The 15,137-nt window shown below is 46.5% G+C and overlaps 1 protein-coding gene across 11 annotated transcripts in view; it reads left to right on the top strand.

The window, feature by feature from the left end:
* Positions 1-15,137, top strand: part of LOC118503793 (teneurin-m) — a 535,466-nt gene that overhangs the window by 508,995 nt on the left and 11,334 nt on the right. For 9 of the 11 annotated variants that reach the window (XM_036037473.1, XM_036037474.1, XM_036037481.1 and 6 more), the window contains 9 exons: positions 2,331-2,597; positions 4,365-4,694; positions 7,202-7,479; positions 8,550-8,766; positions 8,838-9,032; positions 9,469-9,880; positions 9,953-10,086; positions 10,168-10,375; positions 13,157-13,183. In XM_036037473.1, coding sequence (XP_035893366.1) covers positions 2,331-2,597; positions 4,365-4,694; positions 7,202-7,479; positions 8,550-8,766; positions 8,838-9,032; positions 9,469-9,880; positions 9,953-10,086; positions 10,168-10,375; positions 13,157-13,183 — 2,068 coding nt within the window. The remainder of the gene's footprint in view (positions 1-2,330; positions 2,598-4,364; positions 4,695-7,201; positions 7,480-8,549; positions 8,767-8,837; positions 9,033-9,468; positions 9,881-9,952; positions 10,087-10,167; positions 10,376-13,156; positions 13,184-15,137) is intronic. The other 2 variants (XM_036037475.1, XM_036037484.1) reach the window with 2 other exon arrangements.

Raw genomic sequence — 15,137 nt, 5'->3', positions numbered from 1 at the left:
TGACGAATTAAAATATTGACGCAAAACGATATGCTCTGGGCGCGGAGGGTTTTCGGAGAGTTGCCTGAACCGAACGTCTGGGCCGTCTGATGTTATCGGACCATGTTGAGGGCAATCAGTATCAGCAATCGGTGATGTCGACTTATCGATTAGGATGACGTTTACCAAACTTCCATGTCACGATCAAGATACCAAACCTTTACAATAGTGAAGTATTTGTACACAGAGTCGTCTATTCTGGGGTTACAACAACTCCCAAGAGATCCCAGTGCACAATCCTTCAAATGCTTCAACTATTCGTCGACGATTCTGTTGATTTTGTTGCACACTAGCAGCGAACGTCACCACATCAATTCGCCTCGGCCAGAAATTGGTCCCTGCCACGTGGCTCACCCCGCAACGTTCCGCGTATTTTTTCGCCATTCATTTCAATCAGTCAACACACCAAAGTTGATACAAGCGTCGTTCGCTGATTCCCCGAAATATCCTGGCGAAATAAAATCGTTAAGGTAAACAGGATGTTTTATGCTGTCGATGGAAGAAACTGTGCCGTTAGTTTTCTCGATACTCTGTCGAAGGGTCGACGGGATGAAGCATGCTGTGGCACTGTAGAAAAAGGGGGTTTTGCCAGCAACTATCCCTCCTCTGAAATCCTTTCTCCGCGGAAACGCACACGCTGTGCCAGATGTGCAGTGGAACGCAGGACGATGAGTTTGCTCACCGAAGATCCTTCGGGACTGCAGGAATTTCGATGGCAGCAAATGCCAATGTTCCTACAAAGCGCTCGAAAAATGTTTGTACTATTGCTTCGTTGCGAATCGAGCGCAAAACGATTGCGATTGCTATTTTTCGGTGGAAACTCGGTACTGCTGCGCAATTGATGTGACTGACGTCCTTTGTCTACGCTGCTTTGGCAAGTTCAAAGCGCGCGCGTTCAGATAAACGGGCCATGTGCTTTCCCTTTCGTACTCGCTCCGTTCAATACTCAACCCTTACGTTTGATGGCACAGTTGCGTTGGCTGGTAAATAATATATTCCCCGAACGAAAAAATGGGACCTCATCCTTTTGTACCACGGAGATTTTGTACCACGAGATAAAACATTTCATCTTCATCGTCACAATATAGTTACGCGACGGCCTGACACGCACGGTTACCAAACTCTTCCAACCGTACAATGCGCGGCACGTGCCGGGAAACATTAATAATACTGGTACGGAATAGAATGGCTAGAAAAAAGACAGTTCCCCTCCCTTATCCCGAATTGTTGGCGAGGGTGCGCTGTTTTGCATGTCCATGGTACCAGTTGTGTCCTAACGCGGTGAAGATATATCATCATTATAAAATTTCGCGATCAACTGCATGACCTCCGGACGCTTTTTTAATGTCACTCCTCCGTTTGGAAGTACCTCCTACTCCCAATGTGTCAATATTGATCTTGTAGTTTAGCGCCACCTTAATGGGCTTTAAGTCTGGTGGGTGCGAAAATCCTTAGCACAACAGTAGACGACGCTCTATTTAGAGAACATCACCGAACAGTCTACCATTTCTTTCATGTACTCTTTGTGATGGATTAAAGAACTCCTCGTTCGGCGGTGTGGGTGCTCACTCTTTTTTTTTGTGGAGGGTTGACGGTCCTCACTTTCAAAAGACTCTTGCTTTACCGCCAACAATAGACACTTCAAGCGCAGACGAGTTGAGGAGAGTCAGTCAGCCACACGGGACTGAGCGTGACTCACTGGTTTTAAATTAAAAAATAAACTCCATTACAAAGTAATAACCTACAAAGAATTACACCACATGTGGCCAGAAATTCTCGATTGGACATTGTGCCACAAACTATGAGCCCAGCGTCAGCCCATCATCATCACCCCGGCACACAGTCGGTTGAGGCGTGAGAGATTGATATTTATGTTAATTGATTTTCGTCACCATCATCGCGCTACCCTCCAAACACGTCCAAATGGCAGAACAATGATGATTGGTCTGCAGCATCAGCTGGAAGTTCGTTTTTTTTTCGGTGTGCCGAGTTCTCCAAACCCCATCATTAATCGAAGTTCTCGATCTCCATTTGGGAGGCATATTTTCGGTCGTGAGGACCGAAGTGGGAAGGTTGCTGAGCACTGAGGTTTACTGAGGTTTAGAACAACTAATAGGAACATACACATAATTATAGCTTGGCACCTTTGTCGGAGAGTACCAACACCTCAGGAATGTTTTTTTTTTTCCTTTCGATCCCCGTCTCCTATTCTTCTCTGCTTTAGAATCTACCTCCGCTTCTAACGTGTTCTCACTTCGTCCACCCTTTTTTTTTCTTTGCTCTAATTACAGCAATTAACAACAAAGGATCACCGATAGACTACAAAACCGGGTCCGCCTGCTCGACACCGACGAAGGACACGCTGAAAAGCTACGATCGCAACTGCATGGGTCCGGTACTGCCGCCCCGCAGCACCATGTGCGGTCCGCCGGCGCACCACTACTCGGCGCCACTCAACTTCCGCAAGGGCTTCACCTTCACCAAATGTACATGGAAGTGTACGGCTATCTTAGTGATACTATTAAGTGTTATACTCGTTATAACATTATTATTAACAGGTAATTGCACGCTTTGATACGCCTCACGTCCCACCCCAAAACGCCCAACACTTTAATCACCTAATTATAGACCCATCTCGTCCCTCCGGTCCCGTGGGAGGTGTTAGTGCTAGTGGCAGGTCCTGCCACCCGGTTACTCGGATACTCCACCAGCGGAACATGACTACACACGCGTGCTCGTCCAATATTGGCTGACGTGATATGGCGCAAAAAGGGGCACGGATGGAAAATTCGCGACAATGTCCGTGTGGCCTTATGTTACACTGTCCTCCCCAAAGTCCCCAAAAAAAAACAAGTACATATCTGAACCCTCTGATCGGGGGGAGTTGGAAGCACTTTTCCAAACAGGGATAGGGAAGGATGAAGTTGTGCTACAAAATGTTGGACCATTTGTTGCCTTCAATGCAGCGGGATGGGGGATTTTTTTTTCGGGAGAGGACCCCAGTTGACAGCTGAAACAACCGAAAAAAGACAACGCTAGATTGTAACACGATGTGTGTCCAGCACAGCCGCCCTTGTTCGACCTACGCAACGACGCGTCGAAGCTTTGTCCATGTTTTTTTTCTTTTTTTGCGGAACCCTATACCGACGCAACCGATGCTAATTTTGTATGCCGTGTCAGAGAAGATTTAATTCCAAAAAATGGCGAGGCAGAACCTTCACATGGTAGGAAAACTGGCACACTCGTTACGGCACAAATCACTTCCGACGGGGAAAATTTGAGATTTCGGTGGAGCCTGGTGAAAACGGAAACGCCACAACATACGCTCACACTCGCAGTTGGAACTCAGAATTTGCAGCTCCAAAAAAACGGAGGATGGAATACAAAAACAGAGCAACAGAAATTCTATACCATATCATTAGACGAACCTTTGTCCGAAAGCGGTTCCAGTTCCGGAGTTTTTGGACGACTTTTTAATCACTTAATTTGTGTGGCGAGAGTTCCGAGGCCGAATTTGCACATTAGTGGGAACAACATTCAGGGTCCTCGACTGGACACGCTTTGTGCTTCAGTTGACAATTAAGAACGGTTCGGAGAATTAAAACCATTGAAGTTTGGGAGATGTTTGAGGAGTGGGAGGATGATATTCGATTCATCCGTTCCTCTCAGTGCCTCAGTGCTGGCTAATGAACATGATTTACTAACCTTGACATCTGGGATCGAATTACACTCGTCCACGGCGGACAGTTGCGGTGTTGCTTGTGTGCTTTAATCCCCCTTTTTGAATATCCCAAAAGGAAGTAACGCTCGCTGGGATGAAGTCACACGGACGTCCCTCGAAGATGTCCATTGACGGGGTTGTCTCGCCCTTTTTCCCTTGTTCAGAGGAGATTTAGCCTGAATAAACGATCCACTTTGCATCCGTTTTCAACATTCGATTCCCTTGCCCGTTGCGCGTCAGCTGCACCAGTGAAAAGATGATTAATTCCAGTGGCCCCCGGATTCTTACAGGATTCTCACGATCTTCCGGGTACACATAACCGATCCTTCCCTCGGGGCCATCCGGAGAACCGGGTGCTAAAGGGAGGCACAGTTCAATAATGAACGCCATTTGATCCTCTTTACCTTATTTTTCGAAGCATTAAGATGACTTTGTAGGGCTTTTTTTGCTCTCTCTCTCTGTGTCCACAAAGTATCCGGTAGCAAACGAATGTATCGCAGGAAGCCAGATGGGTCGGATGGGTCGTTTTTGAATCGCTTATCACATCCACTAACCGTTTCTTTCTTTCTGTTCGATCCTTTCCATTGTTCGCGTCTCGTTACAGCATCTAACGTATTAAGTATATCATATCCAACCACCAACCCCTGTACAGTTCTAGTCGATGAGAAGGCAGAAATCTCCGCAGCCAAAAGCACGATAGCGGACGCGAACCGGGCCGGCATACCGGGTGGCGGTGGCGACGGTCTCGGTATCGATCAGTCCTCCCTATCGCAATCCGGCGCTTCCGGTCGGCCGAAACCTATCGCAGCGGACGAATCGTCCCCGGCGTCGTCGGCAGCGTCCGGTGCGGGTACGGCCGGCGGCTCATCCTCGCTGTCGGCTGCGTCCACGGCAGCCACCGGCAAGGCAGGCCCCGGTGCGGCAACAGGCACAGGTACAGTAACAGATAAACGCATTGTTGCACCCTTACGTACGGTAGAGTTGTTGCACGCTGTTAGTGGTGGTGGTGGTAATAACGATGGTAGTGGTAGTAGCATGGTTGTAGTTGTTAAGCGGTCCCGACGTCAGGCAGGGGCGGCGGGTGACACCGACACCGGAACTGACACCGGCAGCGTTGACCGCAACGATGGGCCCACTGACGGACGGTTAGATGATAACGATTTGTTGCATGCCTCGGTGGTTGATGTTGACGTAAACGCTTACAATCAAGATACTGACGAGGGCGACGGTTTGGTCCCCGAGACGTCTAACCAGGGCAACGATGAGTTGCTGGTTCCACCGGGTCGGCCATTGACTAATTTACTTGTGGCGGAAAGTGCTGCCGGTGGTGAAACTGCTGTCAACAATGAGCGCGATGGTGATGAGCTTCGTCTAGCGGGTATGGATGTTCCCGGCTCTGCTGAAGACATCCAAGCACCGGATGATGAAGGCTCCGGCATCAGGGCAGCAGGGCAAGATAATAGCATTTTTATCACTAATGATAATGTCTTGCCGCCTGCTACCACACCGCCGCCGAGTTCCTTGAAGATGTCGGAAGAAAGCTATCCTTCAACTACACCATCCACCGAAGAAGTTATCAACGCACGACTGACCTTCAACGAGGATGAGAAATGGTCCAACGATGACCCGTCAGCGGTTCACGGTGGGATTTACGCTCACGTACCGCTGGACCAGTCTGAGGTAGCGTTGGTCAGCCTGGAGGATGGGCTGGAGCTGGGCAAGGAGCGTGATAAGCACTACTACAAAACCATCGAACAGGTGGCGATCAAAGAAACTGCACCCAAACCGCAGGAAGAAGAAGAGGTAAGAATCCACACACTACCCGAGTCGGTCGTGCCGGTTCCATCGTTCCAGCCAACCGTCCCGCTGTACCTTATCAACGAGGTAAACGGCACGTCATCCCAGGACTCGTCGAGCGAAGGTGCGGAACTCCCGCGCCTGCTGGTAAACATTTCCATCGCCACCGATCACGGCACGGGCACGGTGCAGCATTCCGTGTACGTCCTGCAGGTGTCCATACCGACACCGCCCGAACATATGCCAAGACCCCCCGATACGGACGAACCGAAGCCAGCGAACTTTGAGCAACCGCCACCAGTGGTTCCGCAGTGTCCTCCGGAACCACCACCAGCACCACCCTGCCCAATCAAATGTCCGTCCGATTCGCTGTTCTCGCGCTATCGCGTCATCGACGTCCAGGAGGACGATAGCGAATTCGTTGAGCTTGATGAAGACGGGGAGAACCTGGCCGTCCGTGGCCACCAGGATGAGTATGAACTTTCCACCGAATCTCCCGAACCACTGGCGGTGGAAGCCAACGATGGTTTGACGCAAGAATTCCGCACCACAACCACACAGGAACTTACTGACGGTGATGATGGTGGTGGTGGTGGTGGCAATGGTGGCGGTGATGATGATGCTGCTACTTCTTCGACATCCACCATAGCGACGGCCACATCCGCAGCGCAATGTCCCGAGGTAACGCCACCGCCCATTCTCATCCTCGAAGGTAGGCAACAACCGAGCGGATCCGCGCGCGCTTCCCCAATAAACCTACCCCGAATTCCAAGCTCCATCCCTCCCCCCCGATCATCAGGAACTACGGGCAGCGCTGCTTCCCACTGTACATACGCTGGTAGTGGTGATGCCCATGCGATAGTGTCTTCATCAGCAATCGATCCGAAAAAAGCGGAAGGCGAAGCCCACGGACGGCGAAAGAAAGCTAACCTCAAAATGGATGGATGGTAGAGTCCTGCTTTAAATTCAACGCCGTACCGGGGAGCATACATTCGGTGTGCTACTGCGGTGGCCCGCACCACTAACACCACGCGCCTTTCCAGTTGCTTTAGCCTCATCTGTACAAAATGCGCTTTAGACGCTCCTCATTTGCTTTTCCGCTTGATTTGACCGCTTTTACCTTAGCGCTTTCTCTGTGTGTGATTTTGTAGCTTATCCTGGTATTAATTAGTATGCACCGAGCGTACTCTTTTGTGTGTGTGTGGGTAGTTTTTACACGCTCGGAATGCTACAACCCCAACTCTCCTTAGACCACTAACTTCCATAGTGATTGGCCTCAAAATCTCTTTGTACAACATACATACTAACGAACTGTTTTTATTCCATTCGCTTCTCTTTCCCTTCTCTTCTCTCTCTCTCTCTCTCTCTCTCTCTCTCTACATTTCTGTCTCTATTATTTCTCCTAACCCAACCATTTTCCGAATGTTGTTTTTTTGTTGTTGTTACCACGGGGCTCTACTTTTTGGCGCACTGCCGTACTGTACTTTCCTTCTTTGGCCGTCCCCGGGATCATTATTGAATGTACAATTCCATGTGTGTGTGTGCGCCACGTGGGTTACATATGGTTGCACTCGTACCAACTGTACACACGCACACAAAAAAACCCCCAAAACACAAACACACCCATGCAACGAACTACAACAGGTGCACGAACATTCCCAGCACGAAGCTTCCCACCGGACGGTACCACCTTCTCGCAGATTACGCTCGGCCAGCGGCTGTCGAAGGAGATCCCACCGTACAGCTACTGGAACATGCAGTTCTACCAGTCGGAACCGGCGTACGTCAAGTTCGATTACAGCATCCCCCGAGGCGCATCGATAGGTGTTTACGCGCGCCGTAACGCCCTGCCGACCCACACGCAGTATCACTTCAAAGAGGTCCTGAGCGGATTCAATGCGCGCCAGACACGTGCCACTCATGTAAGTACATCCTCATCATCAACATCATCATCTTCTTCGGGGCCGGGCGTGTCCCCTTGCTGTCTCAAGTCTCGTTTGCCCGTAGGGTAGAATTTAACCAGTTGGTAAAGTGGGCGAGTGTGGCCGTACACAACAACCCCTCGATAAAAACAATTCACGCCACACTCCTCCCTGGTCAAAATCCTCCTAGGCGGATTGGTTTTTTTTTGCTCCTCTCCTAGAAGACCCTTTTACGATCCATCAAGATCAGACACAAAACTGATTAATTAGAACGATAGCTCGGAGCGCAGATCGGAAATTGACTGGATTTGCTCGAGCGGCGATTCTTTCCGCGCACATGCGGTAATTGAATGCTGGTCCAGAGTTGGAGGGCTATTTTCGATTCCGACGCTTCTATTTCTGTTCTTCCCTTGTTTCCGAAATGACTGAGTGACGCATACTGACGTAACTGCTTTCCCACGTATTCCCACGCTTCAGAGTTGCGTGTTTGAATATCCTTTAGCGATTTCCTAGTGGACGCGAGTTCTTCCGCCGGACTCCACATGGTCAACCTCATTTGTTGAACGATTTATACCTCACGGGCTTGCTTGGTTCTTTCTCTGCCGTTCGCTTGTCCCCATATCCAAAAAAGGGATCACAGCCCTTGTATGTGAACGCTTTGCGTGTGAGATGTTAGCGATAATGAAAAGTTAACCAAACAACCTAAACGTCCCTCGTTGGTTTCGAGCTCTGATTCCAGCGGCGACAAGGTCGCTGAGCAAATATTGATGCAGAAAAGAAAAGAGCCAACACTCGAAAGAGGAAGCCTCGCGGGCAGGGCTAGAGTAGAGAAAAACATAGTGACAACAGCAAGCATAAGGGGTCACTTTCGGGGTCAGAATGAAAAAAAAAGAATCGAATCACGCACCTTCAATGGGCGTGAATATTCGTTAACTAAACATGAACATTAGTTCACGAAAAAAAAAACCCTTCCCGCTATCTTGATAGGATCTCGAGGCAATCTACTGCTTTCTGTATAAATTATTATTAATGATATCGTTCGCCCCTTCCATCTGCTTCTCGTTCACCAGCCATCGATGCGTCGTGAGGTCACTCGCTACATGGAGCCGGGCCATTGGTTCCTGTCCATCTACAACGATGACGGCGATGCACAGGAGATTGCGTTCTACGCGGTAGTCGCCGAGGATATGACCCAGAACTGTCCGAACGGATGCTCCGGTAATGGTCAGTGTTTGCTAGGACACTGTCAGTGTAATCCTGGTTTCGGTGGCGACGACTGCAGCGAGAGTAAGTATACTGACGTTAACCTCTTTCCTTGGACCATCACGTCATCCTTATTCTTTGTCCTTTATTTTTAGGTGTCTGTCCCGTGCTCTGCTCCCAGCGAGGTGAATACATTAACGGCGAGTGTCAGTGCAATCCGGGCTGGAAGGGCAAGGAGTGCTCCCTGCGACACGACGAGTGTGAAGTTCCGGACTGTAATGGACATGGACACTGTGTCAGCGGCAAGTGTGCATGCGTCCGTGGCTACAAGGGCAAATACTGTGAAGAAGGTAGCATTTATAGCATCCATTTTCATTTGTTTGAGATCTCTTTTTTCTCGTTCCGTGTTTGGGGACTTAAAGTTGTTGAGTTCGAGTGCTCAGGAACTCGTTGAACTACTGGAAGCAATATCTCTCTAGGTCACTCTTTATCACTATCTTTTCCCCCCTGTCTCTCTTACTGTGCGCGCGACTCTCTTGTGTACTAAACCAACACTAACACGTAGCGATCATCCGCCGTAGACACCATACGCCTCACTCACCCGTCACCGAGTAGTGCCCAAACACACAGTAGTATATATCTGACGCTCGCTCATATCATACTAACCCTTCTGGAATAATGCAGACCAGATTATAGCGATTATAATTTAAACATTACGTACATCTGCTAGTGATGGATCGTTGGAGAGCAATAACTTATTGAGACCTCGAACATCTCTTCTTCTAGTTGACTGCCCGCACCCGACCTGTACCGGACATGGATTCTGTGCCGAAGGTACCTGCATCTGCAAGAAGGGCTGGAAGGGTCCGGACTGTGCCACCATGGACCAGGATGCTCTTCAGTGTCTTCCCGACTGTTCCGGCCACGGTACGTTCGATCTGGACTCACAAACCTGCACCTGCGAACCAAAGTGGAGTGGTGAGGACTGTTCGAAGGAGCTGTGTGATCTGAACTGTGGACAGCATGGACGATGCGTTGGCGAGACTTGCAGCTGTGATGCTGGCTGGGGTGGTGAATACTGCAACAATAAGCTGTGCGATCCACGCTGCAACGAGCATGGACAGTGCAAGAATGGGACGTGTCTTTGTGTTACTGGATGGAACGGGAAACACTGCACACTGGAAGGATGTCCTAATGGGTAACTGGGCTGGAAAGCTTTTAGCTGTTCGAACAATTGGTTTACTAATGGAGAACTTTTACTGTTTTATAGCTGTTCCCAGCATGGTCAGTGTCACGTGAGCGGAGAGCTGATGTGGGAATGCCGCTGCTACGAAGGCTGGGACGGCGTGGACTGTTCGGTACCGCTCGAACAAAACTGTGGTGACAATAAGGATAACGATCGCGGTAAGTACTTCAGCTTTTGGAAACGTTTCTTGAAGCCTTCACACTAAAATAACCTTCATTTAAATTGTCCTCATCCAAAAGATGGTCTTGTGGACTGCGAAGACCCGGAATGCTGTGGCAGTCACTCGTGCAAAACGAGCCAACTGTGCGTTTCGGCCCCGAAACCGATCGATGTACTGCTGCGCAAGCAGCCGCCCGCCATTACGGCCTCATTCTTCGAACGCATGAAGTTCCTGATCGATGAGGGCAGCCTGCAGAACTACGCCAAGCTGGAAACGTTCAACGAAAGGTAAGCGGTCAAGCTCGTATGCTCGAATGCTGCCCACTCCACCACGTGCTGTGGGCAAAGCATTTTTGTGCTGTATTTTTTTTTCGTTCTGTTTTATTTACTTGTTTTCTCTCATCTCGTGTTTTCGTGTTTAATTTTCCACCGGCCGTTGCCCGTTGAGTGCGCCAAGAGATCAATGATTATTTTTATAGCAATTTGAAATGCTAATTTGCAAAAAGGCAAACCAACGTGGCATCATGACCGGTTGATTGGCGAACAGTTGCAGCCGTTTCGTTACCCCTTTTTTTACTTTTGACGATTTAAATATTTTCCTTTTTTCTCCTTGTGCACACGTTTACTTTAACATTGCGACTTTGTAAACGTTTGCATTGGTGTCGATTACGTGATGATGATCGATGTTTTGTGATGTGTTTTACTTTCATTTTGGTTTACTTGCAAACATTTATCTTTCTTTTTTTTAACTAAATACTTGTTTTAAAGTGTTTGTTTATTTTCTGTTATATGGTAACTGTTCGCCATAAAAATTGCTGTTCTGTTATTTATGGCTAGCTAAAAAATAATTAATAATTGTTTGACGAGTTAACCATAAGTAACAGCACCAGCAAAACTCGATCGTAAAACATCATACATCAATATAAATATATATACACATTCTGTTATTATATAATTACTATATAAATATATTATGTTGTGCCCCCGTCTATTTATACATCCTCCCGCTAATTGCCATTTGTTTTAATTTTCAATGTTCCGCATCAACCAAACAACAAACAGAATCAACTGCAAACAGAATAAAAAAAAAACCGGAAAAGAAAAAAAACCCCACCTCACCCAATCTCACACGCTGTAGGAAAAACTGAACCTTTTTACGAACCCCGCACCCGGTGTGCGAAAAACGAAAACCCACAAAGCGTAGAAGAAATGATTTTTGTACAAACACACATTCATTCAGCCCCCCCGAAAAAATGCAGTTCCAGTCAGAGAAAATCGTACGAAATGTGTTGCTGCATAGCAGTACAGACCGACAGACTACTCGTACACACCGGCCGGCACACAATGTCGCGCTCACTCACTCACTCAATTTTAAAAGCAAGATAAATTAAACCCATTAAAGGCATCGGCAAACATTGGCGCAATGTAAACAGATTCATACACACTCACAAAAAAATGGATCAGCATTTTTATTTTTGCGCCAATTTGTACGTTTTTTTCTGGTTGCTGCTGATGTCCTCCATTATTTACAAGGACATTCCGTCACAGCATTATAGCATTATGGCGCGCGACAATGGTTGTTAGTGTTCAAATGTTAAAGATGCCATAATGGTTTCTTCATTGTACACTGTATTGTGATCTGTTTGAAACAATGCAGCAAATGTGTGTGTGTATCAGAACAAAGTGAGATCATTTTATCATGAAGGTTTTTTTTGGTTTGGTTTGCACAAACACACACACACACAGACCTCTTTGTTGCTGATACTGCCGCGGGTTGGTTTGCAGAATTTTCCATTATGTATCGCAAATTAATACATTAAATATTAATCATCATCGAGCTCTTGGCCGTGCCGCCGTGCATCCCCTATTATACTGTGGGTGGTGACTGCAGGCACCGGCCTCAGTCTCCGCACGGGGTGTTTGAAGGGTTTTTGTGTCACTTTTCGCAGCAGGTGGAAAAACCACGCGTTAGCAAAATTCCATCCCGCACACCGACGGGTTAATCGATCGAGTCGATTTCTCGTCCTCATTCAGCTGTGCTACGGGTTAAACACAAAAGCTCCCCCGATTTCGAATGCACTGGCTGACTTTTGTGCAGGAAGGGCATCAACCGCAGTCCTTTCGTGTCCTCCATACCCTTCCACACCCCGCGCCTGCTTCAAACCACCCCCCGACATTAGCGCCAGTACGAATCCGGCACAGAAAGGCTGTGAAAAATTAATTCATACTCAATCGCTCGATGATGATTATAACACCAGCACTTAATGCGATAATATTTTAATTATTACCAACCGGAGGCCCAGATACTTGGTTTAAATTGCGTTGGTTAGCTGGAGTTTGCTTTAAACTGCTCCGCTCGCTACACACCTGTAAGCCAAACGGGCGGTTTTGGGACGGCAACAGCCGGCTGGACATGGGCGTAATTGGCATACGAACTTTATGACGTCTATGCGTTGGGTAGATATTCCATTTGCACCGTGTGCTGTGCTTGCACTGTTAATCAGATCAGAGGACACCGCTAGCAACATAGTTACAGGGCATCAACGTTCCCACAATGCTATTTAATTCGGTCGGAAAACAGGTCTGCTCTAGGTAGAACAGTTTTATAGCATTGATAAAAAGCTTAGTAGATTTTTTATTGAACTCGATGTTGAAAAATCAGCTATAAATTTATAGCTATTATTATACTTGGCCCACGTTGAAATATTTAAAGCGAGTTTTAGTACACCATTGGGTGATATAAAAAAGGATGTTGATATTATACATAAGTTAGGAAAAGTGCTATAAAATTATGGCAGGTACACTATCCCTTCTCAAACGCTACTAACATCGTACCCAAATCGTTCCTTAAGTAAAGATAACAGCATATTCTAAATTAAATCCCGCTCTTCTCGAGAGAACTAATCTAATCCACTGTTTCAATTTTTGCTTTTCTCTCCTTCCATTTCTCTCTCTCTCTCTCTTTCAAACTCGGCTAACCACTGCTAATACTAACCACTACTAAACTACTACTACTACTACTACTACTACTACTATCACCATCACTTCTATCGCTTCGTGAATGTGCAGCGTTTTTTGGAATCATTTTAATGCAAGGTAAGACCCCGCGAAAAAGAGGAAGCAAAAGAAAAACATTCTAATGCTTGATTGGAAGTTTTTTTGAAGTTAAAAAACTAAAAATTACCACACACGTCCGGGGGTCAAAAGCATACGCGAGGAAAAGAAACGGTCGTTAAAGAGGAAGAACCATTCTAAGTCAAGCTCACCCTAACCAAACTAACGAACTAACCTAACACTGCCTAGGAGGTTGCCCACTCTTTTATTGTACTTCCTTGCCGATCATATTTTGAACGAGTTGATCAAATCAAAGCCACGCGAACAAAAAAAAAACAAAAGGAAAAACAATGTAAAACTGTTGCGGAATAATTCCCTACCCCGTACTCACATTTTCCAAACACACACACTTCCATATCACCCACATCCATACAAACCAACACCAGCATCTGCTAGCTTCCTGTCCGAACCTGTCACCTACCTGTTACTCCACGTATCAATCATGGTGACATTTTGTGCATGTTTCCTGCTACCCTATAGAATGCCTAATACCAAGGCTTTGATGGCCTAAACCGTGAGGACAAAGCTCACTCCCGTACACCAACCCACACACCCATCCATCCATCCACCAACCACCTAACCACCAACCACCGTACATATTTGTCCCATTTGTTGTCCCATTCTCGTTTTCCCATCGTCCCTACCAACCAACCAAGAAAAAAAATCAAGCTTCCCACTTTTGATCTTCAGTTTTGTGTACCGTGATACCGAATTTATGTTTTTCAATTGTGTTTCACTCAGAACACACCAACACCAACCATGTTTCACTAAGCGTATAGCGGCGTATTTGTGTTTGTAGTGTCCTACTTTTGCGTTCTGATTGTTGTGTTCTGTTTTTTTTCTCTGTTGTATTGTGATAATATTTTTAAATATTTGTATACGTTTTATAGTATGTTTGTATGTGTGTGTGTGAGTAAGTTGTATGATTGCGTGTGTGCTATAAAAATACTAACAAAGTATGTCTTGTGTCACGTGTCATGTGCACATGATCAGATTATCAAGAGTAAACTGTGTGATTGTGTTTGTGTGGTATAAAAATAACTACAGTATGTGTGAAAGTGTGTGTGTGTGTTTTTGTAGGAATATTGTTTTGAAATGGATTATATGTGCTATAAAAAAATAGATTTAAAAATGGACACATCATAACATGTGATTGTGAACCATTTTTTTGTCCGGGAAGAATACATGTGCGTAAGAGAAAATTGTATGACTGTGTATGTGTGATATAAAAAGTACAAAAGATATTTTAAAACTAGCCGACACATGACTAGTGCATATGAGTTGACACAATTGCCAAAAAAAAAAACAGTATGTGTGCGTGTGAACGAGAGTAATTAGAATTATGCTATAAAAAAGCATGTCAGAAAATATTTTAAAATATTTGACTAGTTCATTAGTTTGTATGTGCGTTTAAAAATAATGTTTTTAAAATAGCTTTAAGCTCTATAAAAAGCATAAATTGGGAAAAGGGATTTTTTCCGTCGACTGTCCACGAGTCGACAGAAACAAAAACCAATGAGGTAGTAACACAGTGACCGATATCCTTCATGAGCCTTTCGTATGTGTCTATTAACACACACACACACGCGCACACACATATTTTTACTTATTACCTTTGCCGTTGCTGCGTAAATGCGTAACTGGTAATTAAGCCTTTCAATAAAAGAAAAATGTCAACCTGTCAAAGGGTCAGGCCAGGGCGGTCGGTCGGTCGGCCTGGCAGGACCTTCTTGGTCACTGCACCACCAGCGTGACTTAACAAGATATTCGCTCGTGTTACCCAGTGTCCCTGGTATTTTTTTGGCTACCTCAGCTCATGACCCACTTATTCTGATACGCTCCCTGCTGGATTGGTGCCGAAATTGCCGAAACAAGCAGCAAAGCAAGAAGCAACCGGTGCCACCAGTGTTCCGGTTGATCCCTATCCGGCAAACAC

This window comes from Anopheles stephensi, chromosome 2 (assembly GCF_013141755.1).
Source record: "Anopheles stephensi strain Indian chromosome 2, UCI_ANSTEP_V1.0, whole genome shotgun sequence".
NCBI lineage: Eukaryota > Metazoa > Arthropoda > Insecta > Diptera > Culicidae > Anopheles > Anopheles stephensi.
Note: the sequence above shows the minus strand (reverse complement) of the source record. Positions and strands in the feature narration are given on the sequence as shown.